Here is a 22,596-nt window from a genome sequence, read left to right as displayed (position 1 = left end):
AACAGAATGCAATTCTAAGGGAAATCTTGCAAATTCAGTTTGCCTTTGGGCTCTTTTCCAAAAAGTAAAGAACCTGCTGATGGACTTGTATGTCTGCTGGGCTGTATGAAAATAAATGGATCAATGGGCTTTAAGGCTTCCTACAATACTAACATAATGTTAACTTTGAGGCTATTTAAGGGGCATTCTAGTGAGCCAATCTTGTTTATGTCTGCTACAGACTTGATTTCCCCCCCCCCCCCCAAAAAGAATTCCTGATAAATTTTGATAAATATCTGCCTGAAGTCAGGCTATCACAGTAGAGCCACAGACATGATTTAATAAACAATCCACCATCTCCGAGTTGTCCCTTTTTTGCCTCATGAAATCGGAAATATTTGCTGGCTCTATCTGGAAGTCTGCAAACTGCTCACCAAACTTTCATGACTGGTAGAAGATGGCAGGGTTATTTCAGGGTCCATCCTATTAACAAAAATTTGTTTCTTGTGTTGATTTTTAAGGCATAGTTCCAGGCATAATTAAACAGATGGTGGTGAGGAACTTATTCTTGACTTCAGTAGTGTTGCCAGTCATTGCCCACTCTCAAACCATCTGCTTTTGGGGAAAGGGGGTTTTGGGGGGCCTTTGCATTTTGTTGGGGTTTTTGTTGTTGTATATTTTTGTGTTATTTTTGGGTGGATTTTTTTTTAAGAAAGTTGCTTGAACCTCACTTGAATTTGGTCAAGATGAAAACCAGCTTTTTCGCTCTCCATGTGTGGATCATCAGTTTGCATTAAGATGTCTCTGAGCAGGGTTCTTTTCCCTTTAATGACTGGCTTTTTTTCCTGGTTGTTCATATATAGTGTTTTAAACATCTGAAATAATGGAAATACCAAGTCATCCTTTTCCCCGTCTATATTAAAAGTTCCTCAAGTAAGTGGATCAGGAGCTTTATCAACCTTTAAATGAAAGAACAAGTGTCTGATGATTTCACAGTTTGGTGTTTTTCAGGAGCTTTTTTAGGAACTTAAGTTAAAGTCATAGCAAAATACAGGGTTTTGTTGCTTAAAAAACAACTTGCTTCAGCTTCTTGGCATTTTTGTGCCTAGGACATCATAAAAACTTTGGTTCCCCTCTAAGAACCTCCAGAAATAACAGGATATATCTAAGCTGAATTTCCATTATTTAAAGACAAATACATTTGTTTTATATATATTTTGTATTGTATTTACAAAATGTAGAGAAACAAGAGACCTAAAAGTTCCTGTCCTGTTTATGAGCCACATCATTATCAATATGGTATAATAGGATGAAAATTTTTTTTTCTAGTGTTTTGTTTTTAAATACCTAAACAGCTAAGCAAAATGTTGTGTTTGAAAGAACTTTAAGGCCGTAAGGAACTAAAAGAACTTTAAGGCTCTTAAACTAGCAAAGACCAAAATTAAGGTTCTTTGTGCAATCATTCTTCTTTGCTTATGGAATTTTAAATTATGCGCTCGTCATCTTTTGCAATAAGGACTTTGCTTCAGTTATCAAATAGTCTGAATGTCGTTCATGTAAAAAGCAGCTACTCAGTATTCTGGTTTTTCCTTGTTACTGATAGGTGGGCCTCTTGCTTTGACTGTTACATACTGCTGAAGTTCTGCACTAGGGGCAGAACTAGTAATTGCTTTTTTCTTGTTGTTTTCTGTGATACAATGATAGCTGGTAACTTGTAACTAAGCTGCACTGTTGTACCTTGCTCAGATTAGAGGTATTATTCTTCCTATTCTGCCCTAGAATCCCAGTTTGTAGAATAGTTACAACTACAGAGATCAATTAAATGCAGGTTGTCTGACTTTAAATCACTCAGGCCTAGTTTTTCCGATATATTTATCATTCATACGTTCAACAACCCTTCTTACAGACTTTGATTGTGATTATAAGTAGCTGGTGTTTTTGCCGGTCATGCACTCAAATCTTATACCCAGGTCTAGGACCTCAAATCAAACACTGGGAAATGAAATGTACACAGTCAGTGACAGCCACTTAAAATGACATTTCACAACTTGCGTATCATTGCGTAATATCTCTGGGGCAGCGTAAGAGATGGAATTCAGCTTTCCAAGATAGCATGCAGCTGCCCTAGCTGCAGAGTTTTTATGTCTTCTTTCCTTTGTTGTTGTCGTACTTTATGCTGCAAAGCAGGATGTTGAGCTTCAACAGGCAAGTCTCCATCACTACTTGAGCCTGAGCAAAGTGGAAGGAACATTGTATGCTTGTATCGTAATTGTAAAGACGGTATCGTGGACAAAGGGATCACATTTGCATTGGAGTAGAAGAGCACAAAATTAACATGGCATGCTTTAATTCATGTTTTAAGTTACAAACGCAGAGATTAAAAATTATTGTTGTGGATATAACCTTCTTTTGGTTCTTTTTTCAGTAGGTCCTGCAAAATGGAGGCTGCAAATTTCTAAAAAGTACTGGAAAAGAAATGCAGGCATTGATAATTTGCTGAATAGTCAAATATTACATGAATGGTAGATAGCAAAGAGAAAAGATGACCAACATAAAGGAGTCTGGCAGCCTTGTGAGCTGTGCATAGAGAAACTGCATTTTAATATAGCTAAGTGTGGATTTACATATTCCGGAGCAAGAGTCTAGGCCATACATAAGGAATAAAGTACCTTAAGAAGTGTGATACCAAGAATAAAACATAAAAGTTGAAGAATCATTTATTTATTTATTTATTTTTAATACCAGCAAGTGTAAAACAGTTTCTAGGTACAGGGGAATCTCTAGTCTGTAGTTATGATACTTCTGTATTTATTTTTACCAAGCTTAACTACTGTATGCAGTCTGTGGAGCAATAGCTTAAAAATAATGTGTTGCAGGTATACTGAAACCAAAACTTTGATAATGGAAACGTCTATCCAGAAGACAAAAATCTAATAGCTGGAAGTTGAAGCTAGGCAAATAAAGAGTAAAATAAATAATCCTAGAGAAAATGCCTTCCTTTTTAATAGGATACTTAGCATGAATTATGAAAGTTGATAAGAAATTCATCATCGTCATCATCATCATCATAATAAATAAATGTTTCAGATTTTGAGAGGTTAGAAATTGTCATCTGTAATTCTTGTAGATAGCAGCTGTCAGCTTCTGCTTATAAATAGTATCGAGTGCTCTAGTGTTTGTGAGGACAGGAGAAATCTATAGCCAAAAAATGAAAATTGTAAGGCGGAATCTGTAGAATTGGCTCTGAAGTTGTGATTTAAAAATTAAATAATATACTTCCTGAAATTCAGTCCCTGAGCTATATTACATGAACTTCACAGATTTTGTTAAAATTTTTCAGTTTTGATTTACGAGTAACCTACCTTTTTCAAATTCTATAAATTCTAAAGACTGATATCTCTTAATATTTAATAATTTAAATTAGATTATTTAATTATTCCCATTATTCCCATTCAATATTAATTTTATTTTGTTGATTTGATAGCTGCATTATATCCTTCTAGTTTTGTGTAATCTTAACATCATCATAACTTTGGTGTCTTTTTTTTTTTCCCCCCTTTAATGTGATCAATCAATTCCTAAATCTCATTTCTTTTAGGAAATTACTTCAGAGCTGTTGAAAGTGCATGAATAGATGTGTACTGTCTTGCTCTCCTTATTGGGCTTTTGTTAGCTACTTTTCATGTAACTGGCTCTCTTGGTTAGCAGAAGATACTTGACTTTGATTTGTTTTTTCTTGCTTTTTACAATAATCTCTTCTTGGATAACTTTATAGCTGAAGCTGGGCCTAAAAGTGACTTAATATTTCCTCTTTTGTGCTGCAGTAGAAGAATTTGCTTTGTGCATCTGCTGTTTAGTGATTCAGTTGTGCCTCCGCTGTTTAATGATTCATTTTTAACATGTGAACATTTTAGTGAAATTACCGCTCTACAGATGATACTTAGATCAGGATTTCCTTTTTGTCAAACAGTCTGATGGAGATGGAGGGCGGATAAAAGTAATCTGTTTAGATTTCATCCTGATAAGACATGCAGCGTTTTCATGCTGGTAGAAAGCTTGTAGTGAAATCTGCATTGTATGTGTATTAAGTTCTTATTAGTGGAGAGCATGCCAGGTTCCTAGCTTGACAGTTAGTTTGTAATCATCTTTGGTTCTTTTGCTGGTCCTGGGTGTTTATATGTTGTCGTACACACACAAAAGATTTTTTTTGCCATTTTGTGTTCATCATTAATTGAGAAGATGGCCGTTAATACACATTTTCACTATTATTTGCATTTTTGTTTCCTTAAATGTAGATTATAGCAGAATATACTACTGTAGTATGAATTTACACCATGGTTACTCCAGGTGATGAGCACCCAATATGAAAACATATGTTAGTGTACTTTGGATACCTGGTATCTCAGATTTACACCAAGTTATTTCCTTCTCACTGGTACATCATTCTCCCATGCATGAAAGAGCTCAGAGTACGTTGTGCCACAACAAATGGAGCGGCTGTGTGATTATTTCTCAGTGTGTTTTTGAAGTGTTCATCTGTTCTGGACAGATGGGAGAAGTATGGAAGGAAAACGACAAGGACTGTCCACTTCTGAAAGATTTCACTACTGAATGGGTGAGCTGTAAGCTCAGAGTATGTTGGGTTTTGGTCTTAGCTTGCTTTCAGCTGTGCTTCCTAGTCTGGGTTGAAAGTACCATTTAACTGAGGTAAGAAACTAAGTGTGTGTGAGTGAGTTTGAAGCTCAGCTAACATCTAGGCAGAAGGTCTCTAGATCTGCAATATCTTGACTTAAAGCTTCAGTTAATATGTGATATGTTGTTGGGGTGGTGGTTTGGTCTGGTGGGACTGACAATAATTAGTGTCCTTACTCTGTGATCTGAAATGGGTGTGCATTTGTTTGAATTGTAGATCAAAATACTAGTTGTAGTTCTGTAAAATCTGAATTGGTCTTTTACACTGGTAATCAGACAGTTTACTTATGTTTGTCTCTGAGTTGAGGTAGACTAGCTTGCTTCTGCTGTTGATTCCAGAAGTACTGCAGTATTTCCATGGGACTGTCAGCTTTCAAATTTATCAGATATTCATAAATAGCCTGTGACATGTTTGATCAATTGGTCAAAAGGTGAAGCTGTTCAACCTGTCTTGATTAAAACAGATTTGATTTGTCTGGGATTTTCAGTCTGCTTGCTACATTGTAATATGGACAACAAGTTTTCAGACCTGTTTCGTCAGAAGGATTGTAGTTTTGCATAATAGGTCGGTATTTTGGAACCTTGCGAATTGTTCACACACTTTTCTACAGGTTTGCAGTTTATTACTGGACGCTTACTGGAAGGTGTTAGAATATTAATGTCTATTTTAAATGCATATTTTAATATTAATATCCATGTTACAAAAAGGAGATCATTTGTGCAGTTCATACCAGGTCTTAAGTTGCACATTTGTAGCACCACTGGCGCATATTATGTTACTTGCCTTATTTTAGGTGAATAATAGAAATCATCGCACCTTTCAAAAGTTAATCATAAAAAGGACTGTACATCTTTTATTTATTGTATGTCTATAGGATGGCTGTCGGTTTGTGCGTTTTTTTAGGCTTTCCACCAGTGTACTGTATTAAGCAGTTGAACCATTTTTAGCTATATAAAAGACAACACAGGGCTGAAAATCTGAGGGGGAATGGAGATAAGTATTACACTTGTGTCTTACAAACAGCTGCACATCCATTTTCCTCCCAAACATTAACAAAGCCAACTTGTACTTCATATGTCATGGTTTTAGTTCTGTGGAATTGAAGAAGTGATTGCTTTTGGATTCTGCTAATATAAGGAAATATTACATCATCAGGGTCAGTGTTGCAATTGTTTTTAAACAGGTACTCAATCCATTTATGCCCCTTTCAAATAAAATCTGGCCCCTACTGTATTTGAAGACACGTTAATCGCCATTTCTTAGTAAGATGAAGGGAAAACTCTTGCCTGCAGTGTGGTAGGAAGGGGAAGGGGGAAGAAACACAGCAGCTACCCTTTTGCTACCATATAATGTAAAGGGAACATGGATGTTACACAAGGTTGCGGTGATAGAGCGGGGAAGATCCATGTTAACCCTTTAAGTGCTTCTCCTTTCCTCTTCTCACAGCAAATTTGTATCTAAAACTAGGACAGTTACCCTGACAAATGTGAACAGATTGTTTTGAGACAGGGTTGTAGATTTATTCCCAGGCTATCTCACAAGAGCTATATAACGTGGTCGTGAGTGGAAAAAGCTCCCTGTCTATTATGGTCGAAGCTGCAGTAGCTGTAGTTCCATTATGGCTATTACCATCATGATAGTTTCATTAGTGGTGTGTACGTTTGAGAATCTTGAACTACTAGTAAATTTAAATCTGTTATTGCTGTGCAAAGCCGCAGGCACTTATGTTAGTGCAGGACTGAACTTAGATACAGATTTTCTAATCCTGGGGTTGGATACAGATAATTACTTCTTTGGTGGGGAAAATAATGGGGAACATTATAGGAAATCTGCAGGGAGGCAGAGGTGCATTCGTACTACTCTTAACAACTTTGATGATATATAAGATAGGCCTGAAGGTTGCTAAAGACTAAACAAATCTTGCTTGCTTATGTATGCGTGCAACACTACCTGCAGTACACTAGCCACTGGAGTCTAATGGATATGATATGAACACTGAAAAAATTGACAGAGGAAAAGGTTTTAAAGAAAAAAACCCTCTGGTTTAGTGTTCCAAAGAAAAGGATCAAATAACTCTGCCTTTATTGAAGGTTCAAGAGCTTGTAATTTACATCCTTAGAGATATGCCTTTGATCTTTTTGATTTTGGAGGATCTGAGGTGTCATTTTTATGTTTATAGATGGGGAAAACATAAGACAGAAATAAATTTAAAAATTCCCTTAAAGGTCACTTTTAAATATCTACCAGGTAGAATTGCTGTTTGAGAAGATGCTCATAGTTTGTGTTTGATGTGCATTTACAGTGTCCATATATGGGATTTGGTTTTATGATAAGGAAGAATGCCAAAGAATTGCAGAGCTCATGAAAAAGTAAGTGATGGGTAAACAAGACTTTTTGTGCTTTTTTTATGTATGTATTTCTGTACATACATGCACATTATATTACTAGGATGGTCATACCTTTCTACTTTAAACCTCTTTTTATAGACTTTGTTGCAACTAAAATTGTCACACACCTGCATTTTATATAATCAGAAATAAGTCACTATATTGCGATACTTTTTCATAATCTGTTACACAGCTTTCCAGCTACATCAGAGTGTAACTGTTCATCTGATTTATTTCCTGATGATTCAGAGATCTGTTTTGAAGAATTGCATTCTTTGGGGTTTTAATATATTTTTCAGTTTGGGGAGATTTTCTTTTTTAATGTTGCTCTTATGTTTTTTTCCCTATATCAATGTAAGTGCAGGCTATCATGAAAGCATACTGTAATAATACAATTTCTGTGGTTTTTATCCTGTTTCTACATAATGGCTGAATTCCTGCTTCCTCATTTCTTAGCAATATGTAAAAAATTCACTTTGTTTTTGGAATGTAAAGCAAGACTTTAATTAGCTTTGAATTCATTACTTTCATGTACATAGTAATATTTTATACATGTTATACAATCTTTAATTTTGCAATCAAGTTGGACATTGAAATTTCAAACAGAACTGTATTCTCAGCTGTATTTTAATCTAACAATATAATGGATTTTTTTTTTCACAGTCACTGCTTTCTTCACATGCCCAGGATGGACAGGGCTCATTTTTCTGCTCAACCCTCTGGTTGGCCTAATGATGGGCTTGTTTGCAATGATCCCTTTCTTACAATATAGTCATTCTGCAGGTTTTGTTTGTTTGGAGGAGGAAGGAGCTGAAGTCTTACAGGCTTTTATCAACATATGCAACCTAAATTTTCTAGAGGTATAATGTGGAGGATATAGTAAAGGGGCCCCCATAGGAATGGGCAGAGACTGGATATACCGGTTGCCTGCAGTATATAGGGTAGGACATATCATTGTGTCACAATTCTTTTAAGGGACAGGAGGAGGGATGACGTAGAGCCAGGTCTTTGTCATCCCAAGAAAAGCCACGGGAGGCGGATACAGTCAAGCTGACAGCATTAGGTACTAACAGAGCGCAATGCAAAGGCACTGTCAGACCTGTGAATCTCTCCTTTTCAGGTCGTCTGTCCCAGTCTTAACAGCTTCTGTAGCCAGAAGCATGCAGAGGAAGCGACATCAATTTTGATTGCCAAAGTTACCAAGTGCCCAAAAGCCCATTTATGTGCCCTGCAGTACAAGTCCAAACAAGGCTCATCCTCGCACATCTCGATCCATAGCAAAGTGCTTTAACTCTTCTACTACTATGTTCCAGATAGGATTTGTTATAAAATACTGGATGGGAAGGTAGTCATGTTTCCTCTATATCTCCTGTTAAAGTCATACCTGCTGCTTTTCATTTTGCAGTGACAAAATGTTGTGAAACACAGACTGTGACAGTGGTGGGGGTTTGTTTAGGGTTTTTTGTTGGTTTTGCTGTATATCCTACAGCTCTAAAATGAGTCTGTTGTGACCCAAGAAATAATTGATGGGGATGAATTTACAGAAATAAGCCTAGGAAACCCAGGTTTTTGACAGCTAATTTTAGTTAACTAGCTCAAGTTTCAGTTGGTGGTGATTAGGTACTCTCAAACTGGTAATTTACTACAATAAAAACTAGTTTTCAGAGGATCCATGCAATTGTAAACCACGTGTAGTGGTTTATAATAGCAGTGTTGCATATAGATAAAAAATACCCTGTCGTTCAGCCAATTGGCTGCGTGTTTTAATTCTCAGCATTCTACAATAATAATAAAACAGCTGGGGCAGGAAATTGGTCATTTGCTAGTAGTTAATGACTGATTTGTGTGTTTGCCATCCTCCACCACTAGCAGAACTGAATAACGCTATAAATTCCCTGCTCCTTCTGGGTATAGAAATTGTGACTGAGTTCTGGAAATTTTAGTTTATAGCCTAGTGTATTCAAGATTGGAGAAAATTAATCTCATGCTTGATCAAATTATGTTTTAATATAGATCTTTTAATAGAGATTTTTTTAACACATTTTAATGTAGATGTGGGGGGGAAATGAAAATATTTGAGGTTTGATTAATTACTGTAGAGTAGTTGTGGTTAAATATTTTATACTTTATCAGTTTTTTGTCTTGTATATTCTCTTCTCACCTCCAACTTTCAGCCTAACTCAGCAGGAACAATTCAAAGCACAGCAGGGCACAGGAACAGGAGTGTCCCCAATGATCATGAATTCTGCTAATAACAAAGAAGTGGATATCTTACGGATGCTTACCAAGGCCAAAGATGAGTATACCAAGGTGAGACTTGCTGTCTATAAAAAGAGGACATTTTTTTTTGGCGATACTATGATGCCAACTTGCTCGCGCTTTACATTTTAAAACATAAAAGGTTTGGTTTCGTTTTTAAATAGCTTTACTCAAAGTGAAACTGATTTTGGACAGTGTGCTCTCTCATTTTGTGTAGAACTGGCTGGTAGAAAAGTTTTGTCAGAATTTGCTAAAGATTCAAAAGAAATTAATGCTGTCAATAAAAACTTCTGAAAGGAGAACATGTATACGATTGGTTATTTGTTGAGTGCTAGGAGGTAAGAACAAGTATGAATTGGCTTCCATTTTGACCCTTAGAGCTCCTGTGCTTTATTGCTTATTGTGTAGCACCTGGAAGTCATGTCCTCTTTCTGGATGGAGTATTCAAACCTGCTAATAGTTTTTGTGGTTTGTACAAATAACTTCATTTAGAGAAGACCTTTAACAGTGAAGTTACTGCTTTTAATTGTAGTTGTTAGCTACTTTCAAACACTAATAGAAGGAAATGAAAAGGTTGGACTCTAGTATGATTTCAGCCCATGTGCTGCTTTGGTCTTCTGAGGCTTCTAAATAAAGAAGTAACTAATGGACTAATAATGTTCTGTATTATTGAGCAATCAAAAACATTTTACTTTGGGGAATAAAAATCTAATAATTTTAACTATTCATATATACGCTGCAAATTGTTACAGAGCCTGCAGGTTCCTACTGCTGTTTCCTGTATTTCATATGTGTTGTCATGCAATAATAAAGCTCATAAGTGTTCTGAGTCTAGAAATATATATATCTTAAACATAAGCAATTTAAAGAGAGAAAAAGTTATTTTTCTGAAATGTGGCTACTAATAAGATCCTCAGAAAGATAATAGCAAACTATTTGAGTTATGGTGAAATGTAACCCTTTTTGTTGTGGTATAGCTTCTTTTGAAGCTTACGACCTTTGTATTTTCTGTAATAGGGATTTAATGTATTATAGTGGATAAATACCTCCAAAACCTGGTATCTTTTCTGTGTTTTAATATTGAATCAGTACCTAGTCTTGGCATGAAAGAGTGTGATTTGAGATATTATGAAATGTTTAAGCAGTTTTCATTAAATAATCTTAAAAATACTGTAAATGGAAAACTGGAGAAATATTAGGATGTCTTCCGATTCTATGAGGAGGAGGTAATAAATCTTTTAAAAAGTTACCTTCCATTTCTACATGTGTGCACAGGAAATCAAGACAAAGGAGAGGAAATTCTAGAAGATCTGTTGTTTAAATAATAGGTGTTTTAATGTTTTTTCCCTGCAGATAAGATCTTTTGCAATTCTTACTTCATCTGTAATCTTTCTGCATTTAAGTGATTGCTAAGGAAATAACATGAAAACTTCCTCTTAATCTGGGACATGAGTACTAGGAGTATCTGACCTCTTAACAACTGGATATGTGGTTTTATTCTTGTTTTGTTAGTAATATAAAATTAGGAAGGGTGTGATAAATAAAGGCAACCATTTTTTTTATTTAATGTCAATATATTTCACAGTAGTCATGCTTTTTTGGCTGCTTTGTGACATCTATGTCCTTGCCAGTGTATGTCTTGTGATTTACAATGCTGATGTTCTGAAATGAGTTATGAAATATGTTGTTCTCCTTTTTTAATTCTGTCTGGTTTTGGAGAAGAGGGTGTTTTACAGTGTTGGGAGCTGTAGAATAAGAGCATCAATTTTCAAAGTATCTAAGGAATTTTGCTCAATTTTTAAGTTCTAGGATGAATTTATTTTTTTAAGAGTGTAACTAACTTTGAAGGGTATATCTTATTCCCAAATTAAGTTACATGTTTAGAAGTTAGGTTATGTGAAAAATTATCCTTTTTTTATCAATAGAGCTTTAAGTTGCTAAACCACTGAATTATTTTTTTGAAAAATGTACTTCTAATGCATACTTGCCTTTTCTTGATCTCTGGTAAGAAGAAATGGTATTAGCGGGCTTCATAATGATAGCTAGGGAGATAAACAGTTGAAGAGCTGCTAGGGTACAGAACAAAGCATGACAAAATATTTTTTCTCTTTAACCACTGTGACTTGTCTTGTTCTAGAAGACAAGCTCTGGCTTTAGCTCTGTGCTGCATGGTTCTTCTACAGCATCTACCTATTTACTATGCCATCTTTGATCTATTAAAGGTCAGATTAGGAGAACATCCATTGTCTGGTTGATGTGCCCCAAATAACTGAAGCTTTCTTCTTCATTACTTCATTACACAGAACTATTTGATAAGAACCAGAATAATTTCTGGTTGTGAGCAAGCGTGGCCTCTGAGCTTCTATTTCTTTCTTTGACTGCTTCTTCACTGTCTTTCAGCAAAATGTTCCAATGGTATTGCCCTGCCCACACAGGAATGTAGTTTCAAAGTTTTCAGGTGCTTTAGCTTTTGATTTGTTAACTGTGTGAAAGACTTGATAGTAGGACCCAGAAGGCCTAGCTTTCCTGAGGGCACTATGCCATAGTCAGTCTGGATGATGCAGAGTCTATGCTACTATTCTTAAACAGTCTGAATGGTTCTGTATGTCTCATTTAAGCAGGGGTCTGACTGGAAATCCTTTCTGCTGCTGCTCTTCTTTGAGACAGTTCTTATCCTCCTTAGCCCTTCTTTTCTGCAGAATACTTTGTACACCTTCATGTGACTGTTCATTAATGTTGTCTTGTGGCTGCTTTACATCAACTTGGTAGAATTACCCAGTTTCCAGGGCTTTTTAGCTCTGCGCTCAAGCTCCGACAACTTCAAAACTTTTATTGCTTTCAGCATAGACATCTATGTACAAAGCTTTTCTAAGTTCCATCAGGTTTTGGCTGGCCTTCTCTCCTTGTATCAGATCTTCTAGCATCTCCTCCTTGTACTTGATAGGTCTTTGCAGCTCGCATGTCTCAAAGTCAGGTTTTTGCTGCAGAGCATGAGCATGTGACATGGTATTTGCTTCAGGAGAACTGCAATACTGAGGTGCCATGCTCGTCCGTTGTTTGTTTCCTTTGACAATGTTCTGTTCAGCTCGAGCTTCATATCATACAGGTAGACTATGAAATCTCACAACACAGAGCAGTTGTTTGCCTCAGATGCCTCTGACTATACCAGACTTGCCTAAAACATCCTAAGTGGTGGTTTTGTTCTTTTTGATTGACGTTCACCACATATATCTGTTTTTTTTCCAGTGTTGCTTAGCATTTCTTTGACTTGATCTTAGAACCTTTTGATTTCTTCTGCATCTTTTGTAGGAGCATAGCTTTGAACAAGACACATGACTGAAGGACAGACCTGTGAAGCAAGATGTAGTAGTCGTCAGATGTCATAGCTGATGAGTACTCTTCTGGTTCTATCACTAAAGAGCATGGTGACATTTCTTTCATGCTGCTTTTTGCTGTTTGATGATGATGGCATCTGATATCTTCTTTACCTGTCCACCTGACAGTTCCTTAAAATGTCATGCTGGTGATCCCAATTTACTCATCAGGAAGGCCATGCTACCCATTTGCCAAAATGACCTTTTATTCGGAGCTTCAGGAGTTACAGATTCCTTTGAAATCATCACAGGCTTTTTTTCTCTTCAGTGTATTTTCCTATATTTGATACCAGCCTACTAGCCATGGTATCAAGTCATGGGAATGATATCAAGTCAGGTCAGTGTCATTCTCTATAGGCCTTTGTGTATACTGCTGCTCATTTTGCTGAGGAACTTGGTCTGAAAAATACTCATATAGTGATAACTCTATTAAACACTACTACTTCTCACCGCATTTTTATATGCTTAGTTCTGTGATGATGCAGAGTATGACAGTGGAATCTAGGGTACTCATGGTTTCCGAAGAAGTCAGCCTATTAAAATATCCTGGAGAAATAAGGGCCAAATGGATGTATTTAAATTCTGCAGAACTCATTGTGAACTATGCAAGAGTATGTTATCCATCGTGTTAAAGAAAAAAGTTTAAGTATGTGCTTATATGTTTTTTGCTCCAAAAGCTATGCTGAAAATAGCAATAAGAAGGAGAAATATTGAATAAAAGGCACCATGCTTTAAAAGGAGAACAGTTTGGGAGGAAAAAAAAGCTATTTAATCTTCCTGAAGTGTGGTTTTGGTCTATGTAGTATCATAACAGGTTAGGATCTGTCCAATCTGAAAAAGAAAACTATCTTCACTTGTTTTAGTATAGATCAAATAGGGGCTACAGGAAGCACTTATGTAGACTAGGAAAAAAAACTTTGATAATTAACTAGGTAAGATGCCTAATTGTCGTTAAGTCAATGAGAGACAACAGAAGTCATCAGTCAGAAACTGGGTGGGGAAAGTGATTTAAGAATAATTCAGTCATTTGTCCTAATGTATTTAAAATTAAAAAAAAAAAGTTGATGAGGTTGCAGAAGGCTCTGTACTAGGACATTGTTGAGGGTCCATATGAACTGCCTGGAAATGATGATAAAATAAAGCTTGTAAACAAACAAACAAAAAAATAAATTAAGCTACTCAAATTTGAGGATAACAACATGTACGCTTGAAAGAACCTAAGAAAACAATTTGTTTGAGCAGTGCATTGATAAATTAACTCAGAGCTAATAAATGGAAACTTCTCCTTAGTGTAAAAGCTTTAATAGTTGTGTTAGTATTGCAGGCTAGTCTTCTACGCTTTTTTTTCATGGCTTCTTTCTGTTATGATTTTTCATAGCGATCCATTCCTAACTATTTTAAATATGAATTGCAAAGCAAAACTGAAACTTCAATTAAATGTAGATTTCTGTCACACGCTTCCATTAATCAGGCTTTGAATCATAGAGAAGGGAGGTAAGCATGGACTAACTTTAAATGAACAGTCTTTGGACTTAGCTCTTTATTTGAATTTTGGGACGTCTTTAGTCATCAAACTTGTGGGTAGAAAGCCTGTGAGTGAATGAGATACCACATTCTAGTAAAATTATTTCTTTGATCCCTGCCCCCCCCACCCCAAGGGCAAAAATGTAGCTGAGTTTAAATATATTTATATGTTGAATGTGGCCTGCTTAGATTAGCCATGAGGCACTTGTTATGTGATTTTATATTTAACTGAAATTCAATTTTGCTGTGAAGCTCTGCATTATTGCCAAAGTCAATACTTTTGTTCATGTTTTTTTCCAGTTTAGTGCTTGAGGAAGTTTCTTACTTTATGCAGTAGAGGTATAGCAGGAAAGAAGAGACAGATGCTTGTTCTTTCTTCAAACCGAATAGCTAAACACCGTATGACGTGATTGTGCATGCTTTACAGTTATTTCCAAGAGCAACATTTGAACCAAAAATTGTCATACAATAGAAGAAAGCCAGGTACATGAGTGGAACTATACTTCTACTTTGCAAGACTGTGTCTTCAGAAATTCATTGCAGAAGCCCTTGACTGTCCAAATACCCACAAGATGATTTTTCAGTAGAGACTCAAAAAATCATTGAGATTGGAAGGGATCTCTGGAGACAGTCTAGTCCAGCCTCCCTGTTTACAGCAGTATTAGCTAAAGTGGGTTGCTCAGGGCCATGTTAAGTCAGGTTTTCACTATCTCCATGGTCAGAGACTCCACAACCTCTCTGGGCTACCTGTTCCAGTATTCCAACATCCTTAAAGTAAAAAAGTTGGGTTTTTTTCTTAAAGTTTAAACAAGATTTTGTATATTCTGTTTTTTTGCCTTTTGCTTCTTGTCTTCACTGGGCGCCACTAAGAGTCTGGTTTGGTCGTCTTTACTTCCTCCCATCAGGTGTTTATACAGATTGATACTGTATCCTGAGCCTTCTTTTCTGGAAACTAAGCTTCTCCTTGCTTGACAGGTGCCTAAATCAACTTCATAGACTTTCAGTTAACTCACTCATGTGTGTCTGCATCTTTCTTCTGCTGGGAAGCTGAGAACTGGGCATAGCACTGCAGTGCTCAGTAGAGGGGTCTAACCAGCGGTCTCACCAGCGCTCAGTAGAGGTGAACCTCCCTTGATCGGCTGGCAATGCTCTGCCTAATGCAATCCAGGATGCTGGTGGCCTTCTTTTGCCACAAGGGCATGCTGCCTATTTGTATTCAACTTCTTGTCCACCCAGGTCCATTTCTGCAAGGCTGCTTTTCAGTTGGTCAGCACCAACCTGTACTGCATGGGGTTATTCTTCCTCAGTTTCCCTTTCTTGAACTTCATGTTCCTGTTACCCCATTTCTCCAGCCTGTCAAGGTCCCTCTGAATGGCAGCACAACCATCTGGTCTATTAACTATACATCCCTGGTTTATATTGTCTGCAAGCCTCCTCTGCCCCATCATTCAGGTCATTAATGGAGATGTTAAACAGTATTGACCCCAATGCTAAACCCTGGGCTACACCACTAGTGACTGGCCTCCAGTTGGACTTCATGCCAACAATATTTTGAGTCCAGCAGATCAGATAGTTTTCTGTCCACCGCACTGTCCACTTACCTAGTCTTCATTTCATCAGTTTGTCTTTGAGGATGTTGTGGGAGACAGTGTCAAAAGCTTTGCAAAAGTCAAGGTAAACAATATCCACTGCTCTCCCATCATCCACTGAGCCAGTCATCTCACTGTAAAAGGCTATTGGGTTGATCAAGCACTATCTCCCCTTTGTAAATCCATGCTGGCTACTCCCAATCGTTTTCTTGTCCTTAGTATGTTTAGAAATGGCTTCCAGTAGGAAGCCATTTGGTTTATCACCTTCCCAGGAATCGAGGTGAGGCAAACCAGCCTGAAGTTCCCCAAATCCTCTTTCTTGCCCTTCTTGAAGATAGTACTGATGCTTGTTTTCTTCCAGTCCTTGGGAACCTCCCCCAATTGCCTTTATCTTTCAAAAATAAAGAGTGGTTTCACAATGAGAGAGGCAGCTCTCTCTGCTTTTACGAGTGCATCCCATCTGGTCCCATGGGCTTGTGTACGTCCATTTTGCTTACATGCTACCTAACTTGATCCTCCCCTACCAAGGGTAAGTCTTCATCATGCCAGACTTTCCCACCACCCTCAGGGGCCTGGGATTCCTGGGGACAAATGTTGCAAAGAAGGTATTGAGTACTTCCTAGAGCCCCTTGAGTCCCCTCAAGAACTCAAGTTCTGTTTTACTGAGCAGCCCTGGAACCAGTGTGTTGTTGTTTACTGTTGTGGTAGGTGTCAGAAATGGATTAAATGATCAGTTTTGTATATTGGAGAGTGGGGGTTATTTTCTCACCTAACACATTTGCATCCTAAGGAGTTTGTCTCAGAAAGTTCTGGAAAGGACACTGACATTTTCATAATCGTGCAGCAGTGGCTCTGCTGTGTGTCTGTATGGCAATCTGTCCAGTCCAGAGTTCTGTCCCCAGTAATGCGCAAGACTGGGCTCTTTGGAGGAAAGAATGAGAAACCAAAGCTGATCATTCCTTATCCAACCATTAGTCCTGTGGCATAAAATTTAGAGCCCATCAAATTCAGGTAACTAACTATGAATATTTTTGTTAGATAGGATTAACTTTTTGTTAGATAATTCATTTAAAAATCTTACCAGTTTCTTGGTTTCAATTGAATCAAGTGACAATGACTTCCAGTGACTTCCAATATACTGTTTTCTTTTCTACTGACAATAGCATTCCTTGTATACCCAATGCTTTTTTTAGTTTCATTGACTATATTCTTATTTTTTGTACAATGTAAATAAGACCATCTTATTCACCTTTCCCTATTCCATTTATTATTTTTTCTTTCATGCAGCATTTTCTGTGCATTTTTTCTGAATTAAATCATGCCCTCCTCTCTACATGTCAGTCATTCCGTGTCCCTGATCGCTTTGTCATCTGTCTCTGCCCATCTTTTTATAAATATTGTTATTAATCCTGTCATATTTAATAAGAAAACATCCTGATTCTACAAATTGGTTAAATCTTTAATTATTTTTCTGTGCCTGTATATACATCCTCCAAGTTCCCACAATGTGGAATATTTATGTAAAAGAGTTTGAGTTATAATTTCAGTTTTTAACAAAAAGCGTTTTAAATGTTCTTTATGGGCACATTAATCCTTCATGTATCTAAACTACTTCTAGCTGCCTACTGATGCAGGAAAAGCATGTCTGTTGCTTGGTTTCTAAGGTGCTTATTTTTTTCTCAATTTTTTTTTTTAAGTGCTGGGAAAGCAGAAGGTAGAAAAGAGAACTGAGATTTAAATTAGATGGAAGTCTCATACTCAGGGAATCTTGGGATCAAGTGTTTATTTTTACATATGCTTTATGTTTTAGAAAATTAAGTTGCAGTTGTTATAGTTCTTTCAGTAGCGTAACACTTCATAATCAGTGCTGCAACTAATATATTTGGTTACTGAGTACTTGGCTATGTCTGGATTTTACTATAGTGGAGAAGTATGGAAAAAGATACTGTCCCACTTACTAAGAAATACCTCTTTTCTGTTGCAGTGTAAGACCTGCTCAGAGCCAAAACAAATAACCAGTTCCTCTGCAATCTATAACAACCCCAACCTAATCAAACCAATTCCAGTGAAGCCCAGTGAAAATCAGCATCAACGAATATCTCAGCAAAGCAAGGTAAAACATTTTGTGTGTTTTCTGCCTAATGCTGCTGCAATCAAGTAGCCATGTAGGAATATTTATTTGCGTCAGAAGGCCAGGGCAAGAATTTGAGGTGGAACCACAGTAAGGAATTATTGTAATTAAAAACTAATCTGTTTTATAAAAAGCCCCTAGCCCCCACCATATGATGTGGAAGCATGTAAATTACAGGCATCCTATCCTCATGCAACAAAGAAGTACTAGTCTTTCAAATTCTCACATGCTGCTTTGATCACAAGCTGGTCTGGTCAATTGCTGCACCACATTTTTTGTGTTCTTTAGGTGAATTCAGTTAATCTAAATAAAGAAGAGTCTCTTGATACATCTTCAAGCTAAATCACGCTGCAAAATCCTAAAAACTGAATTTGGCTGTGACAGGGAGGTGCACAAGACGTGGCCCTACTTCACACAAGGGGAGATTTCTGTCTCTTACTACTATTGTAGTCATGGCTGAAAGGGAAGATGCTCTTTCATGGTATTTAAAGTGAAACAAACCACTGCTATCTCTCAGATTCACTGGTTTTCTCCCACATTAGCAGCTTGACAACCGTCGTCTTGCCCTTCCTATGTGACAGAACTATTAAAAATTCTCTTGGGAGAAAAGAGCATAGCAATTTTCTCAGCTTTTCCTTGAATACCGCTGACTAAATATTGTCGCCACTTAATGTAACTTATGCGTGAGGGAACTATGTTTACTTTTTTCCTTTGTCCCCTCACAGAATGTGGATACTGAACCACAGCACTTGTCTTTGACAGCACTGTTTGGAAAACAAGAAAAGCCAGATGTCTCAGAACCACTTAATAAACAGCATCAAGAGAATCTTCCTGTTAGGCAGGGTGTGGTACGTTCACTGTCCTATGAAGAACCTAGCAGGCATTCGCCCTCTGCAGAGAAACAGCTTTGCCCTGCCATTCAGAAGCTTATGGTGCGTGGGACAGACCTTCATCCGCTTGCTGAGTTTCCTGAGAACCGACTCTGTGAAAATGGCAATATCCACCCTGTGGGTGAGACTTTCACAGGACTCTTCCAACCTGTGACTTCCCATGGTATCGCAACATCTCATGTTGTTCAGGATACTGCTGGCACTCAGAGCTTGTTACAGAAATTACAGGGTCAGTCAGGGTCAGTGACTAAACTGGACCCCAGTGCAACAGGATCTGTGAACTCGACGGCTGCTGTGTTCAGCAGGACTCCTGCTGCTGTTGGAGCACCAGCAGCACCGGTAAACAATATGAGCCAGCCACCTTTGGTATATTTCAATGGTTCCCTACCAGGCCAGGCTTTAGAGTCTCAGACACTTGGTAAAGAACAATCCAAACTTCCTAGACAGCCACTTTCTCTCTCTGGCAATCAAGCAGCCAATTCCGGCGTGATTTCACCTCAAGAGTTATTGAAAAAACTCCAGATAGTGCAACAAGAACAACAGTTGCATGTATCCAGCAGACCAACCTTGGCAGCTAAGTTTCCTGTTGTTACTCAGAATACCAATACACTGAAACCACTGGATTCCTGGATAGAAAAGCCACCAGGGACAGAAAAACAGAGCTCTCTCTTTCAGGTAAATGGGCAACTTCAGAATTTAAAATAAATTAATAAATAAAAATCTAGCAATCTTTTGACCTTGGAGTTTTCTAAAGTTAGTCTTTGTTTTGCTTTGGCCAGTATATTCTTGTTACTACCTTACTATGTGTTTCACATCATTCGTTTTGCAGGTGATAATTTAACAACATCAAGTAAGTTATGATTTACCAAGCCACGATATTGTAAATAGTGAAGGCTACATCTCTTGCGCATCAATAATGACCAAAAATACTGCAGTCTTGGGTTTTTCCAGAGGCACTTTGGAAAGTCACCTAGTTCTCAGTTGCCATACTTGGTCTCAGGCTGTTGTGTGTAATTGCTGGTTATTGAGTGTAGTATTTTGGGTTTAATAATTATTTTTTCTTACAAAATTAGTCATAGCTTTCTCTGTGCAGGTATGCATTCCTTTGTATGCCAATTGCTAAAAGTGCTAAATGTACTTAAAAGGTCATTTACTTTCTAACAGTTTTTTTGAAGTCTTTGTATATTGCTGAATTAGTTATCTTGTACTGTAACTGCTACTTCTAGCTATTCAGTAGCTATTTTTTTATTTGCTATGTGTTATTTTGAAGAAAAGGTGCTGTGCCTGAATGCCTTCAAAAAACCCAAACCCCTTAATTCTGGTGATTGTGACCCTAGAAGTCGGATTGATGTCTTAAAAAATTCAGGAGATGGCAAGAGACTGCATCTCTCTCATGAGTGCATTTTTGTGTTCTTCAGAAATGCATCATATGCAATTAGAAAATGTCCCATCCCGGACAACTACTGTCTTTGTTAACAACTTTGTTCTCTGTAGGATCTTCTACCCATGAGTGTCTTTAAATGTCCTGTTTGGGGATGAGGGAGCATCTAAGCCCCTTTTAACTTCCTTTATTGTGGACAGACTGTCCACAAGACTTGTGTTGTACTGGAGTCTGACTTGTATTGGAGTCTAGAAGTTACTTATCCAAATGATAAAGCATTCACCTTTTCAGTGCAAAGTTCAAAAGCTGCTTTTCTATTGCAACTTCTTAAAAAGCTGAATGAAAGACTACAAAATACTTAAGCATGCTCCAAGAATCCTTATTCTAGAAAGTTACCCTACATGTGAAGAGGCTGAAACAGTCATTTAACAATCAAGGGCCATATCTGTCACTAACACTGTGACCGGTCAAGATTTCTAATTCCGTGAGAGAGCTCAGAGGAAGATGTATTTGATATAGCAAATAGCCATCATTATTCTTTTAATTAAAGCAGTGTGACTTTGAATCTGTGTGAAAGAGTTTTTGGGGGATTAGTCATTGAAATTATTCAGGATCAGTAGCTTACAGATGGTAATCTGACTTTCCAGTGGAGCACTAATGAATAAAAAGAGGATCCAGAGTCACAAAAATTTACTTCTGTTTCCACTGGGAATGGAACTTTCCTGCTATCAATGAAAGAAATTGTCTGATTCACTGGTAAATGTACTGATAGCATGGAGACATAAGACTTTCCTACCTTGAAGGTGAAAGTGAAATGAGGCAAGTGCCAGGCTATACATTATAAGCCAGTTTGCATAAATAAAAAATGGCAAATATGCTGATATATTTTCAAATGAAAAATCCATATTGATGCTGATATGGCTAATGACTTTGTGTATATTTGAAAAAGAAAATGATGCCAGCCTTAGTTGCAATATGGAAAGGGAATTACTGAGGTCTGACATGATGCAATTTCAATAATTTTATGCTTGAGTACGAATAGAACAGTATCTTGAGAGAAGAGAAAAATCTTCACTGGAACAACTGTAAGTTTGCCTTAAAAATAAAATAAAAAAAAAAAAGAAAAAAGCGACTAAGGAGACTGATAGTCTCACTTTGCATGGCTGTGAGCAGACCAAGTAGATTAAGACTGCCTAGGAGTGGTTTTTACAGACTGGCACAGCCACAGCTTAGCAGTATTAGATGCAGTTCTTCCGACACATTTAGTATTGTTTATGAGACTTCATACATAGAATAAAAATGGTGATGAAAGTAAGACTAATTATTGTTTAGGACACCTAAAGCTCTGCAGTCTGGAAGGAATGGTCTCTTTTATGTGCAGCAGATTACAAAAAAAAAAAACACCAACCAAAACAAAAACAGAGGGGGCTAAAAATGAAGGAATGAGTCTGTATTCCTGTAGAATGCCACAAATTACCCACATGAAATACTCCTGCTTTTGAAAAAAATTGGAAGATAAAAATTTGAAACTTTTCAAGCCAACATTAATCTTTTTATAATATCGTCCTTGCTGTAGACCAAAGGCTTTAAGTGCTGCCATGCCTGCAGACAGACATTTGAGTGAAATTGAATTGGCACAAACACATCTGCACATGCTCATGCAAAATTGATCAAAGCAGATTCTGACAACAAATGCAGCAAAAGGTTTGTTCTCTATAATTATTTGTCTTTTGGTATTGCCTCTTTTGCTACAATTCAGCATACAGAAAAAGCAAGTTCTAAAAAGTCTGACAGGAATAGAAAGGTATCTGGACAGTGTCAGTTGTTGGAAAAATCGTATTAAAGGAACACACAAGATCCATCAGCAGCACTGAGAAAATGAAAGCATGGTCTTTTCCACAATTGACACATTACACATCCAAGTTTAAATTGGCTTCTGCTACATCTCCATATGGTGTAAGAACTGTGATCTCCCACATGGAAAGGAAGAGACCAGTTACCACACACACAAAAAAAAAAAAAAAAAAAGAAAAGAAAAAAGAAAAAGCTGAAGAATAATAGAATAATACTCGGAAGCATTCAGTCTGGTCTGGTGCCAGCCCTGTTCTGTGAAGTATTCCTTATGTGGACAGTGAGTAACGTGTGCTTAAAATGCAATAAAAAAGCATTAATCTGCAGTAGCCTTTTAAGCATATGCTTAGTGTTAGGCATGAGTTATCCTGATTATAGAAACATGCATGCTTAAGTGTTTATGTTAATCAGAATTATGGTTTTAAAAGTGCTTACAATAACCTTGACACAGATTTATCTTTTCTTCAGAAGGCCACTTATCTTGCAGCCCATTTTTCTCATTTCTTGGAGCATTTTCCATCAAGAATGTATTTTGTAC

The 22,596-nt window shown here is 37.2% G+C and overlaps 1 protein-coding gene across 1 annotated transcript in view; it reads left to right on the top strand.

The window, feature by feature from the left end:
• The window catches only part of DCP1B (decapping mRNA 1B), a 46,379-nt gene that overhangs the window by 18,227 nt on the left and 5,556 nt on the right, over window positions 1-22,596 (top strand). Inside the window, exons 4-7 of the mRNA XM_075727967.1 lie at window positions 6,975-7,041; window positions 9,234-9,369; window positions 17,790-17,918; window positions 18,662-19,501. Of these exons, the coding sequence (XP_075584082.1) occupies window positions 6,975-7,041; window positions 9,234-9,369; window positions 17,790-17,918; window positions 18,662-19,501 (1,172 nt within the window). The remainder of the gene's footprint in view (window positions 1-6,974; window positions 7,042-9,233; window positions 9,370-17,789; window positions 17,919-18,661; window positions 19,502-22,596) is intronic.

This window comes from Pelecanus crispus, chromosome 1, assembly GCF_030463565.1.
Source record: "Pelecanus crispus isolate bPelCri1 chromosome 1, bPelCri1.pri, whole genome shotgun sequence".
Taxonomy (NCBI): domain Eukaryota; kingdom Metazoa; phylum Chordata; class Aves; order Pelecaniformes; family Pelecanidae; genus Pelecanus; species Pelecanus crispus.
Note: the sequence above shows the minus strand (reverse complement) of the source record. Positions and strands in the feature narration are given on the sequence as shown.